The sequence below is a fragment of the Tasmannia lanceolata genome, unplaced genomic scaffold (assembly GCF_043159265.1).
Source record: "Tasmannia lanceolata isolate RefF3 unplaced genomic scaffold, GAP_Taslan_0.1 ptg000008l, whole genome shotgun sequence".
Classification (NCBI taxonomy): Eukaryota; Viridiplantae; Streptophyta; class Magnoliopsida; order Canellales; family Winteraceae; genus Tasmannia; species Tasmannia lanceolata.
This window is the reverse complement of record NW_027518685.1, coordinates 66551167-66571859: the sequence shown is the minus strand read 5'-3', so window position 1 is coordinate 66571859 and position 20693 is coordinate 66551167. Positions and strand designations below refer to the sequence as shown.

General features: G+C 40.2%; 1 protein-coding gene across 1 annotated transcript in view; it reads left to right on the top strand.

Annotated features, from left to right (window-relative positions):
• LOC143885489 (ABC transporter A family member 7-like) overlaps positions 1-20693 on the top strand; it is a 37028-nt gene continuing 16335 nt past the window's right edge. Inside the window, exons 1-6 of the mRNA XM_077389698.1 lie at positions 1-272; positions 1541-1922; positions 2123-2202; positions 2332-2476; positions 5671-5790; positions 5877-6001. Of these exons, the coding sequence (XP_077245813.1) occupies positions 192-272; positions 1541-1922; positions 2123-2202; positions 2332-2476; positions 5671-5790; positions 5877-6001 (933 nt within the window). The 5' untranslated portion in view covers positions 1-191. The remainder of the gene's footprint in view (positions 273-1540; positions 1923-2122; positions 2203-2331; positions 2477-5670; positions 5791-5876; positions 6002-20693) is intronic.

The window sequence follows — 20693 nt, the reverse complement described above, 5'->3', positions numbered from 1 at the left end:
GTAAAACTAAACGATTGGCGATAGAATTTAGGAGAACGTTGGCTTTGTTTTTCTCTGCAACGCATTTGCAAAGAGGCTAAATTCGTGCCATTAACGGGAATTCTGTCTGGAATTTGAATGTTTTTTTGTATACTTGTCTTGAAATATCAATTGGGTTTTGAGAAGAAACAAGAAATATAAGGAATTTGGCAATGGAGGAGGCTTCATCACGTGGGTCTGCGAGTTTCTTGACTCAGGCCAATGCTCTACTAAGGAAGAACATTACTTTCCAGGTCTGGCCTAGTTAATTGGCTTCTCATTTTATTATATTATGATTTGATTTCTTTGTTTTTCCCCTTTTTACTTCTGGGTTTTTGGTTTTGAGTGGTTTTGAGTTTGTTTTCCTGTTTTATTCTTATGGGACTAATGGAAATTATGGGTGATTCTTTACTTTATTCTTTGTAAATTAGAGTTTTGGTAATGAAATTAAGGTTTTCTTTTTTCCCCCTTTATTAGGAACATTTTTTTATTAAACTTGTAAGGGATTTATGGATGTTCTGATTGCTATTAAAAAAATGGATGTTCTGATTAGCTCTTTATTTTGTAGGTGGAGGATGGATTGGATTAAGTTACTGCTTGAACTTTTGTGGGTTTATTGTTGTTAATTATATAAACATAGATATATACATACACACAGTACTTGTGAAGGTTTCTAGATTAGGATGCTTCTTGGTGAAGTTGATTACTTATCCTTGAATTGATTATTTCGTTCGTTGGTCGACATTTTCTTATTGTATTTTCTAGAAATTTACTGCAATATTTTAAGTTTCGTGGAAAGTTATGTAGGTAGGATCATGAGAGAAGTTAGAATTTCTAGGTTTTTGCTTCTGAAAATTGACATGAAGTCATGATGTTGGTTGCAATTTTGGAAACTTGAGTCAACTCAAACCGCTTGAGTCCGTAGTTGACAGCTCATTGATAAACATTTTTCTTACTCTACTTTTTGGTTTTCTGTAGGAATTATATTGTAAAGGAACTTGATAAATAAGTGATTTATTGTCGGTAGCAACCTAATTTAAATGACTGCGTTTGGATTGAAACATAGGGGACTGGAAAGTGCTAATTTATGGTTTCTGAAGAACAAAACGTAGAACATTTCCTTGACTTATTCTCTCTCCGAATTCTAGAAGACACTGAAACACATTCTTTATTTTGTTATTCGTCACCCATCCAGATGAAGGATTTTTATATTGCTTACAGAAAGTCTAATAATTATTTTTATATCATATCATTAATCATTCAAGGTGGAAGATTATGAATTGGGCTTGCTTTCAATGGAGCTTTTTTTTGTAATCTCTGTTCAGCATCTTTAAAGTGAATATTATTTCCTAACCATGATATCTTTTAGCTATGCAATTTTCTAAGTTAGTTATGGGGTATTCTTTTTTAATGACCTGTTTTTTTCATTTCTCTGCAACAACCAAATGATTAATTTAACAAACAATTATTAACGTTTTACTAGTATATCTAATGATTATATTGATTATTTGTCATTTTTCAGAAACGTAATCTGAGGACAAATATTGGCCTTATTGCATATCCAATTCTCCTCTGTTTGCTAATTGTTGTCATCCAAAATGTGGTCAATAATGAATTGGATAAGCCTAAGAACAATTGTGGTTGCACCTGTATTGATACAAATGGAGATGGTTCATGTGAGACTGTATGCGGAATTCAGTACTCTACCCTAGATCAAGTGGCCACTTGTCCTATACCTAGCCCTCCAGAATGGCCAGCTTTTTTCCAAGTCCCACGCCCTGAATATCGTGCGGTCAGAACTGACTTTATCCCATATACGGACTTGCCGGATGAATCATGCAAAAGAACAGGGTCCTGCCCTGCAACTATACTTCTCACCGGGGGTAATCGATCACTTGCAGAAAGTAAGAATGTGAGATTTGTTTGTTTTAAACATTATCTTGTCTTTCTTTTTGGTGGGTCGTTCCCTGTTACATTTCTCAATGGTTCAAGATTGTAGTATCCTTTTTAAGTTCTCATTGATTAGATCCTATAATTTAAGATTTCTTCACTTTGTCGTATGCATTTTTTTTCATGTGAATATTAATCTACAAGCTTTTGGTAGGCTTGGCGGGGAATTTATTCTCGAGTTCTGGCCCTATAAATTTCTCGGATTATTTGAGTATTTTATCCGATCTCCTCCCGGTGAGTTCTTTCATTTTTCTTACTAATCTAAGTTTATGGATATAATATGTTTTTTTCTACTTTAATTATTCTTGAGTTGACTTCAAGAATTGGGGTTTGAGGCTAATTTGGGTATTAAAATATTCACAGGGGACAGACACATACCCTCAATTTGTAAATTTTATTGAACCTGCTTTCCTCTCTGATAGACCCTTATATATAGTTCAACCTCAATGTCTGCCAAATTTTACAATTTCAATTCCTGTCCAGATAGCCAATGTTCCGCTCCAACAAGGTATAGATTTCTTACTTATTTAACAAGAAGTCTTCATTTTTTCAAATTTGCAAGTTGGACATACCTGCTTGACACACATGGAAACAGCTAGTAGGGAAGAAAACTTTTTTGTATCTTGTTTTCTGGTATTTGGTTTTTGTAAAGGTATGTTTTCGAGAGATAATTATAACATTAAAATCAAGGGCTGTCCATGGTTCTGTGACCCCAAGACAGAAAAACAAAAGATCCTTTACATCATATATAAGGCAACATCCATGCAACTAATCATAGTTGCCAATTCTGTTACGTTCGCTGTTTTGTTTTGGTTAGTGGAACAAAATGTTTCGTTGTTTCGGCTTTTCATTTCGGAAAAAGACGCTACGACCAGGAATTTTTTTATAGTTGAAAATTTCAAAAATTCAAAAAATAAAATATTCCTAGAAAAATATAAAAATCATTATATGAACAAAATTTAATAAAAAACCACATTTTATTACTTAAAACTTTAACTTTATTGCAATTCATCAATAAAAGAAAGAAAATTACTCATACAAATTTGTGTCAGCCTATGATTTATGGTTTGGGTGGCGAGAGGTGTGTCAAAGTAAGGAGGTGAAGCGGTAGGTAATGTAGGACTGGGAGCCTCCGATTCTAGGATTTCTGAAATTCAATTTTGATGGGTTCAGTTTGGGGAACTGGTCCTGCAGGAGTGGGGGTGTGCTTAGAGTTGATAGTGGGGAGGTGATTTGGGCTTTCACGTGCCCCATTGGTATAGTGGATTCCAATGAAGCTAAGGTTAGGGTGGTGTATCAAGGCTTCAAATTGCTTGATAAAAATAAACTTGATAAAGCGGTGATTGAAGGAGATTCCTTGAATGTGATACGATGGCTCAAAGGACTTCACCCTTATCCTTGGAGATTTGCTACATTCTTTGATGAGATTCAAGATTAAGTGGGGTCTACGTCTATTGTTTATAAGCATGTGCGTCATTCTGCTAATCGGGTGGCCTACGCTCTTGCTGGGGAAGGCGTAGGTAAAGACGATTTGGAGCTTTTTGATTTCTTGCCACCTTGATTTTCCTCTTCCTTTGCTTTTATTGTTGTTGTATTGCCTTTTTTGTTGTATTTGACCATCTCGGTCTCTCTCTCTCTCTCTCTCTCTCTCTATATATATATATATATATATATATATATATATATATATATATATATGAGGAAAGTGTTGGTGAGCTTAAGCTCACCAAACTTATGGTGAGCTTAAGCGCCCCAATCACATGGGTCCCACATTTTCTGTGGTGATCCAAACCATTCATTTGCAAGGACCTATCGTAGATATGGGGTGTACCAAAAATCAGCTCCATAAGATCATCCTAACCCCTCCATTTGTGGAGGACAAAAATGGGCAGATTTGTGGACAAATTATGTCTGTCCATTTTGACCTCCACAAATGGATGGGTTAGGATGATCCTATGGAGCTGATTTTTGGTACACACCCCATCTATGTAAGGGCCTTTCAAATGAATGCTTTGGATCATCCTAACAAAGTAGGCCCCAATGTGATTGGGCGCTTAAGCTCACCAACACTTTCCTCATATATATATATATATATATATATATATGAAGAATTTGAGGATGGAGGGTCGAGGCATTAGGGTTTATTTTAAAAGAGTCAAAGAAAGGGGAAGGGGATTTATGTTCAAGGGTGGAGGGTCAACGCATTAAGGTTTTTATTAAGAGAAGACTGGTTTTTTTTCATTAAAAAAAGTTAGAAAGAAAATGTATTTAAAGGGAAAATATGCAAATTTTACATTTTAAAAGAGACAACAATGTGTCATATTCATCTGAAAAAATAGGATTCATGCAGACATGCAAGAATCCGGACATGTCCCACGACATGTCCAATTCACATGTCGAAATGTGTCACCAATTGCGGCATACGAGGCAAAGAATCCATGTAACACAGACCGGAAGAGACTTGAGTCTCCTTGAAGCACAATTGTAAATTTTGTTTCGTTTCGTCCGAAATGGACGAAACATTTCGGTTTCGGCCGAAAACTGGAACCAAATGACGAAAATTTCTTTTCGTTCCGGATTTCGGCCGAAATTGACCGAAATTGACCGGAATTGACTGAAATTTACAGAAATTTGACGAAATTTACAGAAATTTGACGAAATTTACGGAAAAGTTTCGAACGAAATTGTCCTAAATTTTTTGAAATTTCGTTTCGGTGGCCACCGAGATGAAATTTACAACTATGCCTTGAAGAGACTGTCTTTTTTTTTTTTTTTTGATGAATTTTCCTTTTGAGTCTCCCAGAAGAGATTCAAAAGGATCTACACCTTCTCTTTTGAGGAACCCTCGTTTTGAGTCTCCTAGAAGAAACTCAAAAGAACCAACTTTTTCCTTAGAGTGGGAGTTAGCAAAAAGCAAAAGAAAGCAATCAGTTCAAGAGCTTTTTTCTCCTTCTCTTTTTTCCCTCTTCTTTTTTGGTTCTTCTTATCCTTTGCGTCGCTCTTTTCTCCAAAAGATCAGATCTCTTTCAAAAGGATCCTCCCTCTATTTATAGAATTTTCTTTGAGTCATTGGCAACTACCACTCATCTCTTATCTTTGACTTCACGATCTTAATTTTCTGTTCTTCGAGCTGTTGGCAACTGTCAACTCACACCTTATCTTTGAATCCACAATCACAACTTCCCCTTTTATGGGGAGTTATGTAACTTCTTTTTTTATTTTTAAACATGGATGACTCATTTATTCTCCTGTGGAAATTTTTCTTTCCTTAAATTTAGGTATTCCTTCCCCTTAGTCACAATTTTTCCTCTTTTTGACCCCTTTTAATTTTAGGAATAATAACCACTTTTCTTTTCTTTTTTGTTACCAGGGCATTTTTCTGTTACCCCTTTCATTTGATAAAAGCTTTTGAGTTCAACAGTACACTTGTGCTTTTTTCGCAATCAGATGCATCAATGTTTTACCAGTATCCACCTGTCTCTTTTCAGGTTGACATAGTCATCCATACACATGCATCCATAGGGATTAGTCCCGCCCTAAAATGGGGTGGGGATACCATATGTCATAAAAAAAAGAGTCATCCGTACACCCCTTTTGTACCTGACCAAACCAATCACATAACCTTGTTGTGTGTCTTGCACAACACAGTTCCCCACTCAGTTGGCTCAATCTGAATCTTTACTTATTTTATCTTGTTCTCAGAGGTAACATGTGTGCAAGGTGTACATTTATGGCGTGATAGTTCTTCAGTGGTAAATGATGAGCTGTTTAAGGGTTACCGTGGAGGGAATCGAGAGAGGAAGATTAATGAAATTATTGCAGGTTGGTCAGATTTGCTTTGATTCTTCACATATTTTCTGCGATCATTTATCATGTGTGGATCAGATGCAAAAGTCATTTTTTTGCAGCTTATGATCTCTTAAACACGAACGGAAATAATTTCAATGTTAGCATTTGGTATAATGCAACCTATAAGAATGACACTGGGAGTCTTCCTCTGGCTTTGGTGCGTCTCCCACGCTCAGTGAATGTGGTACGTATTCTCAAATATTATAATCTCCATGTATTAAATTTATTCACCCAAGCTTGTAAACTATTTACCCTTAATTATTTTCCGAATGTAGATCTTTATTGAAGTTGTAATGATGCCATAATTGGCCGGATTTATTGGCCTTCGTCTTTGGTTTTGCTGCACTTGCGTTGTCATTTTTTAATATTTACATATTGTTTCTGTTAAAGAGATGGGAATCCTCCTGAGCAGAATATGGAATTCAATTAACATTTAATTGAACGTGGGTTTCAGCACTTGCATGACGAATTAGTTGTTCTATTGGAAAATTTTGGTTTCATAATTGTCGATATTCAAATTCAGTTCCACGAAGATGAATTATTCATACTATTAATTGATTTTTGAATGCATACCAATTGAAAAGAAAACCGAGTATAACATATACTCATTATCTTGCAAAAAGAATAATGCCCTTATTAACAAGGGATTTGCTAGCGTCCATCGCAGAAGGCATTTCACGGATGGGCTGTTGCATGTGAGAGCAGCCACTTTGTGAATGAAGACAAAATCTGCTGAAAAGTGAGCCTGTGTGGCTGCTCTCACATGCAACAGCCCATCTGTGAAATGCCTTCATGCCTTCGGCGATGGACGCTCGCAAATCCCTATTAACAATAGTAGCACTGTATAGAAGAAAAAACTATACTTAACTTTGAAAGTGAGAAACAACAAGAGACTATCTTATTTCACCGGCTCTCCTCCCAAGCTAGTGTCAAGATCAACCTGTATAATCCTATAGTATAGAATCAGGTTTTTTTTTTTCCATTTTAGTCTTGTTGTAATTAAGGGCACATTAGATATATTTTCATACTGGATATTTGCCTAGTCAAGGGTAGCTTGTAATCCTTTGATTAATTTTTTGTATATGTTAGATGTATGTGTGTGTGCGCAATGTAGATGCCTAAGGGCTTAGTGGTCATTGTTATGTTCTCTCTTTATATAAATACATAAGTGAGGGCGAGCATACCCCAACTCACTCTTTTCTCCTCTTTCTTCTACGATTTGGAGTGCATCACCTAGAGAACACCGTAGAAGACCATCTTCTTTTTCTTCCTCTTCAAACCCTCCATTTTTTTCCTCTTTTTTTCTCTCTCTTCTTCTTCTTCTCCCGCCGCCCCCCACTCCCCACCCCGACCTCCCGCGGGCGAGACCCCCCCACTCCCATCGTACCCTCTCGCGACTCCCTCCACCCGCGAGACCCCCCCCCCCCCCCCCCCCCCCCACACACACACACACACTTCCGACAACCCCTCACCCTCGCCTCTCCTCCCTTTCCTTTCCGGCAATCCTAGACCCCCACTCCATCTCTCTCTCTCTCTCTCTCTCTCTCTCTCTCTCTCTCTCTTCTACTTTCCCTTCTCTATCCCTCTCCTTGGGTAAAAACCCTAATCTAGTTCACTTTATTTCTCATGGTCTAGATCCTCTTTGGTTGTTCTTTACTTTATCCGCGGCTCCGATTCTATTTGTGCCTTTGAGGCCTTCCCATGTCTCATTAGTATCTTGCTCTTCATCAGTGCCACACTCTCTTTCTTGGGCCCCTCTAGTGGCTCTTCCTCCTTGCCGTAGTTGTTGTTGAGGTTATTATTCTCTTTTTCTCTCCATGGATTCTCCCATCATTGAGGATCACTCTCTCAGGCCGGCTTCTGAGGCCTTTGTCCCTCTACCCCCTACGACGCCCCCTCTTCATCTAAAACTAGATGGGTCCAATTACCTGAATTGGAAGGTAGCTGTGGAGACCTACCTCATTGCTAAGGGTCGGGTCTATCTCATCCGTCATGATCCTCCCTCTGCCGCTGATCCCACTTATGGGAAGTGGGAACAAGATGATGCTCTTATTCTCATGACCACTCAGATTACAGGCACCATGATGCACCTTCCGACCTCCAAACGGATTTGGGACCATACAATTGTTCTCTATTCTGGAGTTGGCAACCTCGCTCGCATTTGTGTCACATATTCACAACGGATGCATCTCCAGTGTGGTGACACTCCTCTTTCCATATACTACAGTCAGTTTGTCTCACACTATTAGCAGTTGGATGTCTTCATACCCCACAAGACTAATTTGCCGATTGCCGCACAATAGCGGGATCAGCTTCGCATCGTTCACTTTCTCGAGACATTGGGCCCTGAGTTCCTGCATCTCTGATAGTAGATCTTTGGTTCTGGTTCTATGCTTTCCCTCTAGGAGGTATATTTACGAGACCAACAGTGCCTTGTTGCTGATTCTCTGCATGTTGTCCATGTTGATGGCTCTGCTAAAGCGGCCTATGGTACTGGTGAGCGTGCTACCTGTGGTGGTGGTTCCTTTGGTCGTGGTCGTAGGTGTGATTTTGGAAGTAGTGGACGTGGTGCTCGCCGGGATTTTGCTGGAGGCCGTGGTAAAGGTGGCCATCCCTGCCCCTATTGTTCTCATTGTCGGCGGGAGGGACATCATCTTGACACCTGTTGGGCTCTGCATCTCGAGCTGTGTCTGCCTCCTAAGACTCACTTTGGCCGATCAACACATCTTTCTGCTCCTGACATTTCAGATCCCTCGGCATCTTCTTCCCAGCACAGCGCAGCCACCCCTGCTGATGGTTTCTTTATTATTGATTTTGGAGCATCGAACCATATGACAGGTACCTCTTGACTCCTTAGTTCGCTTCGCCCCCTTTCCTCTTAGTCTATTACTCTTGCTGGTGGGAGTACTACTCCCATCTTTGGTATTAGGAGCATCTCACCCCACCCTGGCCTTGCCTTATCCTCTGTCCTATGTGTTCCCAAGTCCCCATTTAGCTTACTTTCTGTTAGTCATTTTACTAAACATCTTCACCACTCTGTCTTGTTTTATTCGTCTTATTATTTGTTTCAGGATCTCTCGACTTAGAGGATGATTGGCTCTGGCCGTGAGGTGGATGGGCTTTATCGTCTAGATTGTGGCCCTTCTAGTGCCATTTTGCACAGCTCCATTGACCGTATCACTGGCACTACCACCTTGGTCATCCTTGTCTCAAGCGCCTGCGGCGGACATCCATTGTCTTCCCCTCTTATGCCTTTTCAGTGTGAGGCCTGTAAATTTGGAAAATACCATCATGTGTCATTTCCTTCTAGGATTATTAGTCGGGCCTCACACCATTCTGATTTAGTGCACTCGGATGTATGGGCTCCAACGCGGACTACCTCTCTTTTTTTATACAGAAATTTCATTGTCTTCATTGATGATTTTTCTCGCATGACTTGGCTTTATTTACTTCAAGACCGCTCTATGGTTTTCTCTGCTTTTCGCACCTTTCATGCCGAAGTTACAAATCAATTTGCTTGCACCATAAAATGTTTGCGCTCTGATAAAGCCCCAGAGTAGTTTTCAAATTCTAATGGCTTTCATGATTTTCTCTCTACTCATGGCATCGGCATCCTGCACCAATCTTCCTGTGCTCACACCTCCCAACAAAGTGGTGTAGCTGAGCAGAAGTTGAGATCTTTACTCGATGGAGTCCGCACTCTTCTCATTCCAATGCAGTTCCCTAAGATCTATTGGGGTGATGCCATCCTCACCATATGCTTCCTCTCCAATCGGCTCCCTTCCTCGCTGTGTTACATCCCTAGCATGACCCTTTTCCTCTCACGCCTCAGGTCTTTGGTTGTGTGTGCTTTGTCCATAACCTTGGTCCTGACCTAGATAAATTGGACCCTCGAGCTGAACAATGTGTCTTTCTTGGCTATTCTAGGACCTAGAAAGGTTATCGGTGTTACAGTCCTCGCTTCCGTAGGTCCTTTGTCTCTGCTGATGTCATCTTTTTTGAGTCCAAGTCTTACTTTATCACTCTTGAGGAGGGTAGTCTCGCAGTTCTTGACTCGGATATCCTGCCCCCTGTTCCTTCTTCCCGATCCTGTAGTATCTCCCTCTCCCGCCTCATCCTTTACATGTACATGAGATTCTTTTTGTTTGTGAGCCCTCTTCTTCATTACAGGTACCTGAGGCTCCTCCTCCAGGTCCTACAAAGACATATCAGCGACGACTGAAATCTGCAGCCCATCACCCTTCGCCTGCGTCGTCACCATCCCAGCCGGAGATCATGACCACCACTTCTCAGGTACCTACTTCTCTCTCTCCAGGTGTTACTATAGATTCTCCCATTGCTTCTCGCACTCGCTCTCATAATATTGTTCATCCTATTTCCTCTGTTGTTTCATATGATTCTCTCACTCCTATGTTCCATAGTTTTGTGTCTTCTTTGTCTTCTATCTCTGTGCCATAGTTAGTGTCAAAGGCTCTTGATCATCCAGGTTGGCGTGTGGCTATGGATCTTGAGATGGAGGCCCTTCAGGTCCTTCATACTTGGGATTTGGTCCCTCTTCCTGTTGGTGCTTGGCCCGTCGGCTGTCGTTGGGTTTATGCAGTCCAACACTTACCTGATGGGACTGTTGAGCACCTTAAGGAGCGCTTGGTTGTCAAAGGTTATCCTTAAACATTTGGCATTGATTACACAGAGACGTTCTCTCCTGTAGCAATGATCCCTGCTGTTCAAGTTCTCATCTCCTCCGCTGTCGACCGATGGTGGCCCCTGCACCAGTTAGATGTTAAGAATGCCTTTCTTCATGGTGAGCTTACTGAGGAGGTTTATATGAAGCAACCACGTAGGTATGTTGCTCAGGGGGATATGTCCTCCTCAGTGTGTCGCTTGAAGAGATCTATCTATGGCTTAAAGCAGTTTTCTAGAGCATGGTTTGGGAGATTTAGTGATGCTGTCGTGCGTTTTGGCATGAAGCAATGTGTAGTTGATCTCTCTGTCTTCAATGATCAGTTTGCGACTGGTTGTGTTCTATTGATAGTGTATGTTGATGATATTATCATTATTGGGAGTGATTCAGTGGGGATATAGAAACAACTAAAGACCTTGTAGAAAGATTTTTCCACCAAAGATCTGGGCCATCTTAGGTACTTTCTTGACATTGAGGTAGCCTAGTCCACCAGAGGAATCTCTCTCCTAGAGGAAATACTTATTAGACTTGCTTGAAGAGATATGTTATCTTGGAGTGAAACCTGCCCCTGTACCCATGGATCCAAATGTGAAACTCTGTTCAGAAGAAGGAGACCTATTAGATGACCCTGGCAGGTACATGAGGTTAGTTGGTAAGCTCATATATCTCACAGTTACTCGTCCAGACATATCATTTGTTGTTGGAGTTGTCAGCCTATATATGAGCTCACCTCGTACTTCACATTGGGCTGCAGTGCTTCAAATTGTTAGGTACTTAAAAGGGGCTCTAGGAAGAGGCTTGTTGTTTAAGAAGTATGGTCACCATAAAATAGAAGGGTTCACAGATGCCGATTGGGCAGGATCTCCAGCCATAGTTGTCAAACTCTTACGAGTCGTACGAGTCAACTCTCGAGTCGAGTCGCATGGGCAACTCGCCTCTGTTGAAGACTCTTATGAGTCGTCTGGTGACTCTTACGAGTAGCTCCGAGTCGAGTAAAAAAACTAAGACTCTTACGAGTCAAGTTGAGTCGCTGGGCCTGGGCTTTCTTGTTTTGATGGTTGAAAACTTGGAAGTTGGAACTTAGAACTTAATTATTATTATTTTTTTGAATGGTAGGCAATTGCATTAAATTGGAAAAAAAAAAGATCGAGGAGGTCTATACAAATAAAGAGACAGAAAAAGAAAGACAGGAACAAGCCCCACTACAAGGGTCAAGGAGGAATCAAGTCAAATAGCTCAACTCTCTCCCTAGAGACACCATCTCTAGCTAAACTGTTGGCCACATCATTAGCTGACTGCCTGACATGATGAAAAGAAATCGATGCGTCCCCCACCTTGTCTTGGATCTCAATGAAGAAAGAGACACTTCTCCATGGGAAGGAATGAGAGCCACTAAGCTACATTATCACATTGATCGAGTCTCCTTCTACTACTAACTTGTTCAAATCTCCATTCTCAAGATACCTTATTCCTTGGTAGATAGCATGCACTTCGGCTTCATTAGTGTCTGTGACTCCAATGGGATCCGCAAAAGCCCAATTCATAGCTCCAAATTCATCCCTCAAGACTGCCCCAATTCCGGCAACAGTAGGGTTCCCTATGCTAGACCTGTCAAACTTTAGCTTCAAGAATAGGGCTCCTAGTCTTGGACAATCTTGGTTTCCTGGCCTGAACCACCACAAATCTCCCTCCAACCATACCATAAATCATGGGTGGATACAATTTTGAAGCAAGAAAGGCTTTTCACGCAAGATTAAGTTCCAACCAGAACTTACTTATTTTTGTGCATGCAACTTACAATCATATAGTTATTTTTATTTTTGTTTTAGTGCTATATCTATATTTTTTACATGCTTCATCTTTTGATATATAATTATATTTTTCAACTAAATTTTTGTTCTTGTCGAAAACTCTTACGAGTCACGAGCCGAGTTGAGTTACGAGTCATAAAATTAAGAAATCGAGTCACGAGTGAAATCACGGGTTGACAACTATGTCTCCAGCTGATAGGAGATCTACCACGTGATATTGCACCTTTACAGGAGGTAACCTGGTGTGATGGCGAAGTAAGAAACAAGATTATAGCTAAATCCAGTGCAGAAGCCGAATATAGATCCATGGCACACACAAGTGGAGAACTCATTTGGTTACGCTCCCTTTTATCATAGATCGGCTTTCCTCCTTCCTCTCCTTCTCAGTTATATTGTGAGAATAAGGCTGCAATCCATATTGCCACAAGTCCGCTCTTCCATGAAAGGACTAATCACATTGAGGTAGATTACCACTTCATCTGCCATAGAATTCAAAAGGGAGAGAAATGCACAGTGTTTACTAGATCTATGGATCAACTGGCGGATATGTTGACCAAGCCATTATGCGAAGGGAAGTTGAATGACATTTGTAACAATCTAGGAATGTTTGATATATACATTCCAACTTGAGGGGGAGTGTCAGATGTATGTGTGTGCAATGTAGATGCCGAAGGGCATAGTGGTCATTGTTATGTTCTCTCTTTATCATGGTTTTAAATCTTGGCCGAAATGAAACAAAATGGCCGAAATATTTCTATTTCGGCCACGACCAAAACAAAATTTACATGAAGTCGTTTCTTTACAAGATTTCGGTGAAGAAATTTCACCGAAATTCCAAATTTTGAGGAAAGGTCAGTAAAATTTCGGTTGAAATTTCATTTTTAGCCATTTTTACAAAATTTCCACCAAAATTTTAAAAATGTCGACCGAAATTTATGAAATTTCCACCGAAATAGCCGAAATTTCAACTGAAATCGCCGAAATTCACACCGAAATTTTAGACATTTCGGTCGTAATTAAAAAAAGAAAAGAAACCATTATCATAATTTTTACATGATTTCGACTGGTGGCCGAGACCGAAATTTAAAACGTTGCTCTTTATATAAATACATAAGTGAGGGGGAGCATACCCCAACTCACTCTTTTCTCCTCTTTCTTCTCCCCAACAGTATAAATATAGCCCATTGTAGTTTAGATATTGCAGTTCTCTTTTTTTTGAAAGATGACAAATTTCATTAATATTCAAATAGCATTAGGGACCAGAAGTCCCATCCTGCAATACAAAATATTAAGGTGAATTGGCACGGGCATACGCGAAGCCAATTCAAAAGTAGCCAGAATAAATTACAAAAAGACCAACTATTCCTTTCCTCTATTATACTGCACATATTTCTTAAACTGCACATAATTCTAATCTGTACATTATCCTTTCCTCTATTCCTTTCCTCAAACCTTTCACCTGTACCTTTTTGGATTGCACATAAATCTAATTTTCCTAAGTAAATACTTCTTGAGATTGTCGGTAAACCGAAATTTCTGAAGACTACCAATGCTTCAAGTTTCTAAGCCTACAAGACTTGCATCCTAAAGATCTAAGACTCTATATCTAACCCAGAATTTCAAGAAAAATAGCAGAACTAGAGAATCCAGATTAGAAACCTAAGCGAAAGAACGAATCTCTCAAGCTATGGCTATTGGAAATCAAAAACTTCTGGATAACGACCAGCAAACACACTGCTTTTAAACAATATAAATCTTGAAAGATTCTGAAGGGAATTTACTCACTACCATCCTACAACCCAAGTCCTATAGTTTCAACCAGAGCCACCATCTAAATCAATACTGAATTCCCCCTCAAGCACTTTATTGAGGGGAACGTCAATACTCACCTCTGAAGCTAAATTATTTAAACATCCTCCAATCTTCTTGTTGAATAACATGTTGTAGGGTAGTTTAGTCATTACCTCTAGTATAGAGGGTGTTGTAGTCTTTGTACTCACTTGCCCTATTTGGGCCTATATATACATTGTATGTGTGTAGAGCTCCCTAGTGGAGTCTCTCCATCCTTCACTCCTCTTCTTCTTCCTCTCTTCTCTAACCCTAATCTCATTTCTAACATGGTATCAGAGCCAATGGGCTGATCCTTCAAGAAGGAAAGAAGAAGAGTCTATCTCCGTCCACGCCGTTCATCTCTTTCTCTCGTATCTCTCTCGTATCTCGTTTGCCTCTCTTTATCTCCCTATAGTTTCTCCTCAAATCTTCCCTAAGAACTCTCTTCCCTATTGTCTCTCTCGTATTTCTCTATTTTTTGTTTCAAACCCTTAAAATCTCTCTCGGTATTTTTGTGTGTGTGTGTCGTCATTTCTCTCTCGGTAAACCCATTTTCCTCTGCCGTATTTACTCTCTCTCATTTGGGTTTTCATATGGAGTATTGTCTTCTTGTCCTTCATTCTCATCTTTGTTTTTCTCCGTCTATATTTGTTGTGTTTCATGTCTTTTGTCTTCCTCTCCAAGGTGCCCACCAAGTGTTTGATAAAATCTCTCAAAGGGGTTTTGTGCCTTGAAAGTCTTCTTTTCATTTCAAGTTGAAGGCCTCAACTTGAGGAGGAGCATTATCTTGTATTGTTTTTTATGTCTTTTATGTAGTTCTTCAAGGCGCACACCAAGTGTTTGCTCAAATGTCTAACAGAGGTGTTGTGCCTTTCTTCTCTTTGTTTCTTTGTCTTCTTCAAAGCGCACATCAAGTGTTCGATGAAATGTCCGAGAGAAGAGTGTTGCCTTGTTTGGCTTCGTTTTTTTTAGTTGCAAGTTGAAAGTATTTGACCTTCAACTTGAGGGGGAGTGTTGTCATATAGTTCTTTGTGTCTTTTCTTTAGGAGTGTTGTCCACTTTATTGTCTTTTCTTGAGGGAGAGTGTTGTTATTGTTGTCATTGTCTTTTCCTTCGTATTGTTTTCGGGTTGTCCTTTTCGTGGTGTATCATCTTTATGTTGTCTTTTCTTTAAGGAATTTTGCTTTCTTGCCTTGTTGTTTTCTTTTCTTCTCATGTCTTGTTGTTATCTTTGGGCTCATGGTTCTCACCCGAGGGGGAGCATTGTTGTGCTTCTTTTATGTTCTTGTTTAGTGTTCTCCCTAGTCAGTCTTGATGTCTTCTCGGCTTTATATCTTATCCTCTCTTTTCCGGACGATGGTTTCCATATCCATCGTTGGTCGGCTCTCTTACAAGCGACGGTATTTTTCCGTCGACCTCTCTTTTTCTGGGCGATGATGTCTCCATTGTTGGTCGGCTCCTTTTCAGGCGACGATGTTCATGCCGTCAACCTTGTCTCCAGACGATGGTGTCCCCATCGTTGGTTAGTTATCTTCTCATTCCTTTTCTTCTTATCTTCAGGCGACGATGTTCATGCCGTCGACCTTGTCACCAGACGATGGTTTCCCCATCGTTGGTTGGTTCTCTTCTTCTTATCTTCAGGCGAGGTGCACAATTCGATACTTCATGGTTGGTTGGTTTCCCCATCGATGGATTGTTGTTATTCCCCTGCCGAGGTGCACAGTTCGATCCTTCATGGTTCTAGACTTATTGCTGGGTTCTCATTCAGGGGGAGACCCGGTTATGACTACTCTCGCCGTTGTGCTACCTCAGGGGGAGCTGCTCTTTTTGATGGCCGTACTCTGTAGATCTCGATATTGTTCATGGTGGCCTTTATCTTTTGTTTATGCTTTTCATTATGTATATACCACACCAGCTTGAGGAGTGTTATACCAAGCTGGATGTGTGTATGGGCTTATTGTACTTTTTGTTATTTTTAGTTGTGGTTGTAATCTCCTTTGTACCAAGCCGGAGTTCCCAAGTATATACACTCCAGCTTGAGGGGGAGTGTTGAATAACATGTTGTAGGGTAGTTTAGTCATTACCTCTAGTATAGAGGGTATTGTAGTCTTTGTACTCACTTGCCCTATTTGGGCCTATATATACATTGTATGTGTGTAGAGCTCCCTAGTGGAGTCTCTCCATCCTTCACTCCTCTTCTTCTTCCTCTCTTCTCTAACCCTAATCTCATTTCTAACACTTCTTTTCAATTTCTTTTTCTTTTGCCTTCTTTTCTTCCTTATCTCTTGCTTTCATTGTGAGAAACATGTTTTTGGTTGCCCCAAAGTCTTCCTCTTATGTAATCCCAAATACATCCCCCATCGACAACAAGTCATTGAATTCTTCCAAGCACGATCCCCTACTCCTTGAATCTTCAGAGCTATCATTAACCTGTTTTGCCTTACCTTTAGGGTCCTTAGAAGTTTGGATCCCCTTAGCTCGCAAATCTTCAATCCGTCCTGAGATGGCTGAGGCAACGGCTACCTCAGGATTCAAGTTGGATTGATTGATTTCCGGGTTACTGATAACAATTTTTCTTTACTCCTCCCAAAGGCGCCACCGGGTACGCCTTTCCTTTTCTAGAACTTTACTCAACATGGGGAGATCAAGAAGGGGTAAGTGCAATTCCTTATCGCTAGTCGATTCAGAATTAAGATAAAGAATGTTGATGGTGGATGAGTTTTTCTTTAGCTGGGCCCAACGCTTTTTTAGCGGGCTAAGAGAAGTCTCACAAGGAGTGGATGATTCCTTCCTAGCAAGCTTTTCGTTATAGCGGAGATTTTTCAACAATTCAATATCTCCATCCTCATACGAAAAGCCCTGGGCAGGCAGAGAATTTCCACCCTGAGCTAATTTCTTTCCTGACATAGCTGGTGAAGTGGTGAAATTTTGAAGGAGCTTATGAGATTCAACAACTAGTCTCCTATGATTTTCTTTCCTAACAATACCTTTCAATTTTCTTGTAAACACTGAAAGACCACCTCGAGTAGCTAGTATATGTATTTTCGGGTTAGTACTTCTACGATGTGCGCTAACTTTTCCTGTACATAGACGCTTATCCTTAGAGTTTTTATTATCACTATTAAATCTAGTTTTTATCTTTAGGGCCTTTTTCTCCTTTGCCGAAATCAATATACAACTGTTAGCAACATCTTTTCGAGAAGCTTTTCCTTTCTCGCCACGAGGTATTACATTTAATGTTTTCCGTGCCGATCCACTTTCGGCCTGATCCCACTTTCCCATCACAGCAGCTTTCATGCTCTCTGACATTCTAGGCGAGTTGGTGGCGGTAAGCTTGGGATATTCAAAATTCAAATCGGGATCCACCAACGGCTCCTTGGAAGAGTCACAGGTATCGAGATTAGTGCTTGTCACCTTTTCCGGTGAGGCATCCATCGCCGGCAACTGGACATCGGAAGCCTGTTCAGGGCCCTCACAAACGTCCAAATTATCTTTACTGCTTGATTCCCGTATAGCTGATACTTCCGAACTATTAATGCTATCATCAGAAATCATCTTAACTCCAACAGAATAAATGCTGGACTCCACTCTTAGATTAGTGGATGAGGGGATAGTTTTCCACAAGGGAGTTAAGACCAATGCTGATGCGAAAGACATGCAGTGGTCGTGATTACCAAAGAGCTGGGTCTGGATCACCTGGCCCAGATGTTGCCCATGATACTCCACAGTTGACGTTGACCAGGCGTGAAGAGGGCTATCATAAAATCTGATCCTAATGGTTCTAGCTCCCGTATTATAAGCCGGGAACCAAGGCTGAAGGGAAGAGAGAAGTCCTCCCAAAAGGTCACCTCCACGCCTGAGGATTGCAGTCGCCTGGGCTTCTGACTTAAAACAAAAAATGATATCTACTGAGTTAATAGAGAAAGGCTTCTGTAGCTCCAGCAAGCCCCAGCATCTTTCAGCCCATTCCCACACATCTTCCAGCGACCAGGATACAGATTTCAAGCTCCCAATGAGGCATCTCTTTAAATATTTCTTTCATTCCTCTACCAATGTAATTGGGGTCTCAAGGGCTAAAGGGTCAGCATGAATATCAGCCTGAGAAGATCCGACTTTAGGCCTCCAAACCATGGCTGGGGCCAATTTGGGTTTGAGATCTGAACATTTTCTACATGCATTTCTCGATCCAAAGTTTCTGTATTGGCATTTCAGACACATCCAGTCACTGCCATTAGAAGGTAATCGACAGTTAAATTTAGAGGCTCTTCGGCCAGGGATTCTTCCGGCCCCGAAATCCAGTCGTCTCGCTCTAGTCTCCATGCCCTCAATGCTACCCAAGGACCCTGAATGGATTTTGGGAGGAGCCCACTGAGACCTATTCAGGTCGACAACTTGCCCAAACAAACTGAGAGTTTTCCGACAGCAGAGATTAAGGATCCCCAAGGATTCAAATACTTCCAGAGCAGGATATCCTACTTCAAGGAAATTTTGGAAGTGAACCACTGTGAGGTCCAGGTAAAAGCCGCAGGAGCAAATAAGGGAATCCCCTGGGAACCTAGACACAACTGCCGCCGCAGGAGGAGGCCGACGGCTTTTAAAGACGTCCCTGATCGTCATATTTTCCCAAATGGCTAGAAGCTGTCCGCTCAGATTTCAGTGACTTTCATCTTGTTTCTGCCCTCATCCTTGGAGATTTGCTTGAGAAATAAGGAGATTTATTAATATAGAATAATTTTCGTGAGGTGCAACCTAACCCATACGAAAATACTTCTCATATTCTTCTCTCTTAAAGTCATTCTCTCTCCTTTCTCTGTCCTTGTCTTTGTATCATCGTAGAGCCAAAAAAGAAAACAGATATTGCAGTTCTCTTGTTTTGAGACAATAATTGCCATAGTCTCAGAGTTGTAGGGTCAAGGTTGGTGGCAGAATGCAAAGATATTGCAGTTCTCTTTCTAGAATTTAAACTAATAAACACAATTTCAATTATTCTCTATTCAGAGCTTTCATGCTATCAGTGTCCACAAATAAGTTCTTTCATCGATCAATTTCAAAGATAATCAGTCATATGCAACTGATATGTATTGAAAGACTATCTTACCTCTGCATTTTGAAAGGATTCACCTCCAGAACTTGTTAAAGTATACAAGATTAAATAACTCTATCTCCAACAGCTTAAGCTTTTGGAGTAATTGGTTGTTTCACAGAACTGTTTATTTTCTGTGCGGTTGATGTCAGCAATCTGGAACATGTTGAAACATAATGGTTTGTGTTAAAGAGTTCAAGTTAGATTTATACCATAGTTTCAATGCAATTCCTTTATTTAAGTTGTCTATACTTCATGTTATTAAGACAGGACCCATCATAGATGGCCCTAATGGCACTAGTTATTTTTGGTAGGCAATATGGGTTCAGGTGCACCCCTACCAGATTTATTGGGAAAAAAGGATAAGAATGACGTCATGGAGCAGACCCCATTGAAATCATAAATGGTAATCATCTTAAGCTCACATTGAAGAGAAGGTTGAGAATTACAACTATGATGTATAGGAAATGAGTTTTTTGAAAGAGCTTCTGCTGCCATGTTTGTCTCTCTCCTATGGTTTGAAATTTCGGCCGAAATCCAAAACCGAAATTTATACTGAAATTTTAAAATTTTCGGCCAAAAATTTAAGATTTACACCGAAATTTCCACCAAAATTTCATTTGGCTGTGGCCAAAACCAAAACCAAAACCAAAATTTCAAACCTCTCTCTCTCCAAATATGTAAAATTAACCTGTAGATAAATTTGTCAAGAAGTGGTTGAGCCTCTAGTTCAATTGGTAAAGACCATGTTCTTTAACCCTGAGGTCAGAGGTTCAATCAAAGCTTACCTATAAAAAAAGGTGTGACTTGTGAGTGATCTTATAGGAGTTCAATGAGTTATGATGGACCTGATCAATTTTTTGAGACTATTCTAATTGTGCAGTAGCCCTATTTTCATTGTTTCTATGAAAATTCATGGAGAACAACTTCAGAAAAATTCTATGAATTTTCTTGGGCTCTATCTATATGTTATGTACAGGATCATGATTGAGAATCAATCATCCAACTGTTTTGCGATTGGTTCGAGTCAACATCAGACCCATGGAAGTACCCACCACAGTTTCAGGTTTCGATTTCGGTATGTGTTTCGGCTGTGACGAAAAGAGAAACATGTCGATTTCAGATGAAAAATTTGGTGGAAATCATATAAAATCACGGAAATATGTGAAAACATATGCAAATAATGGACATTGTTGAGAGGAGAAGAGATTAGAGAGAAAAGGAAGAAGTTAGGGTTTTCTCCCCCTTACGTTAGTATTTATATATAAAGAGAACATACAAAGACCACTATGCCCTTAGGCTATGCAATACACCTTCTAACACTCCCCCTCAAGCTGGAATGTATATATTGTACATTCCAAGCTTGTTACATATGTCACTCAATTTTGTATAGCTTAAGGACTTTGTGAACACATCTGCTAATTGATCAGTAGATCTCGTGAAAGAAACATGAATCTCGCCTCTTTGTATC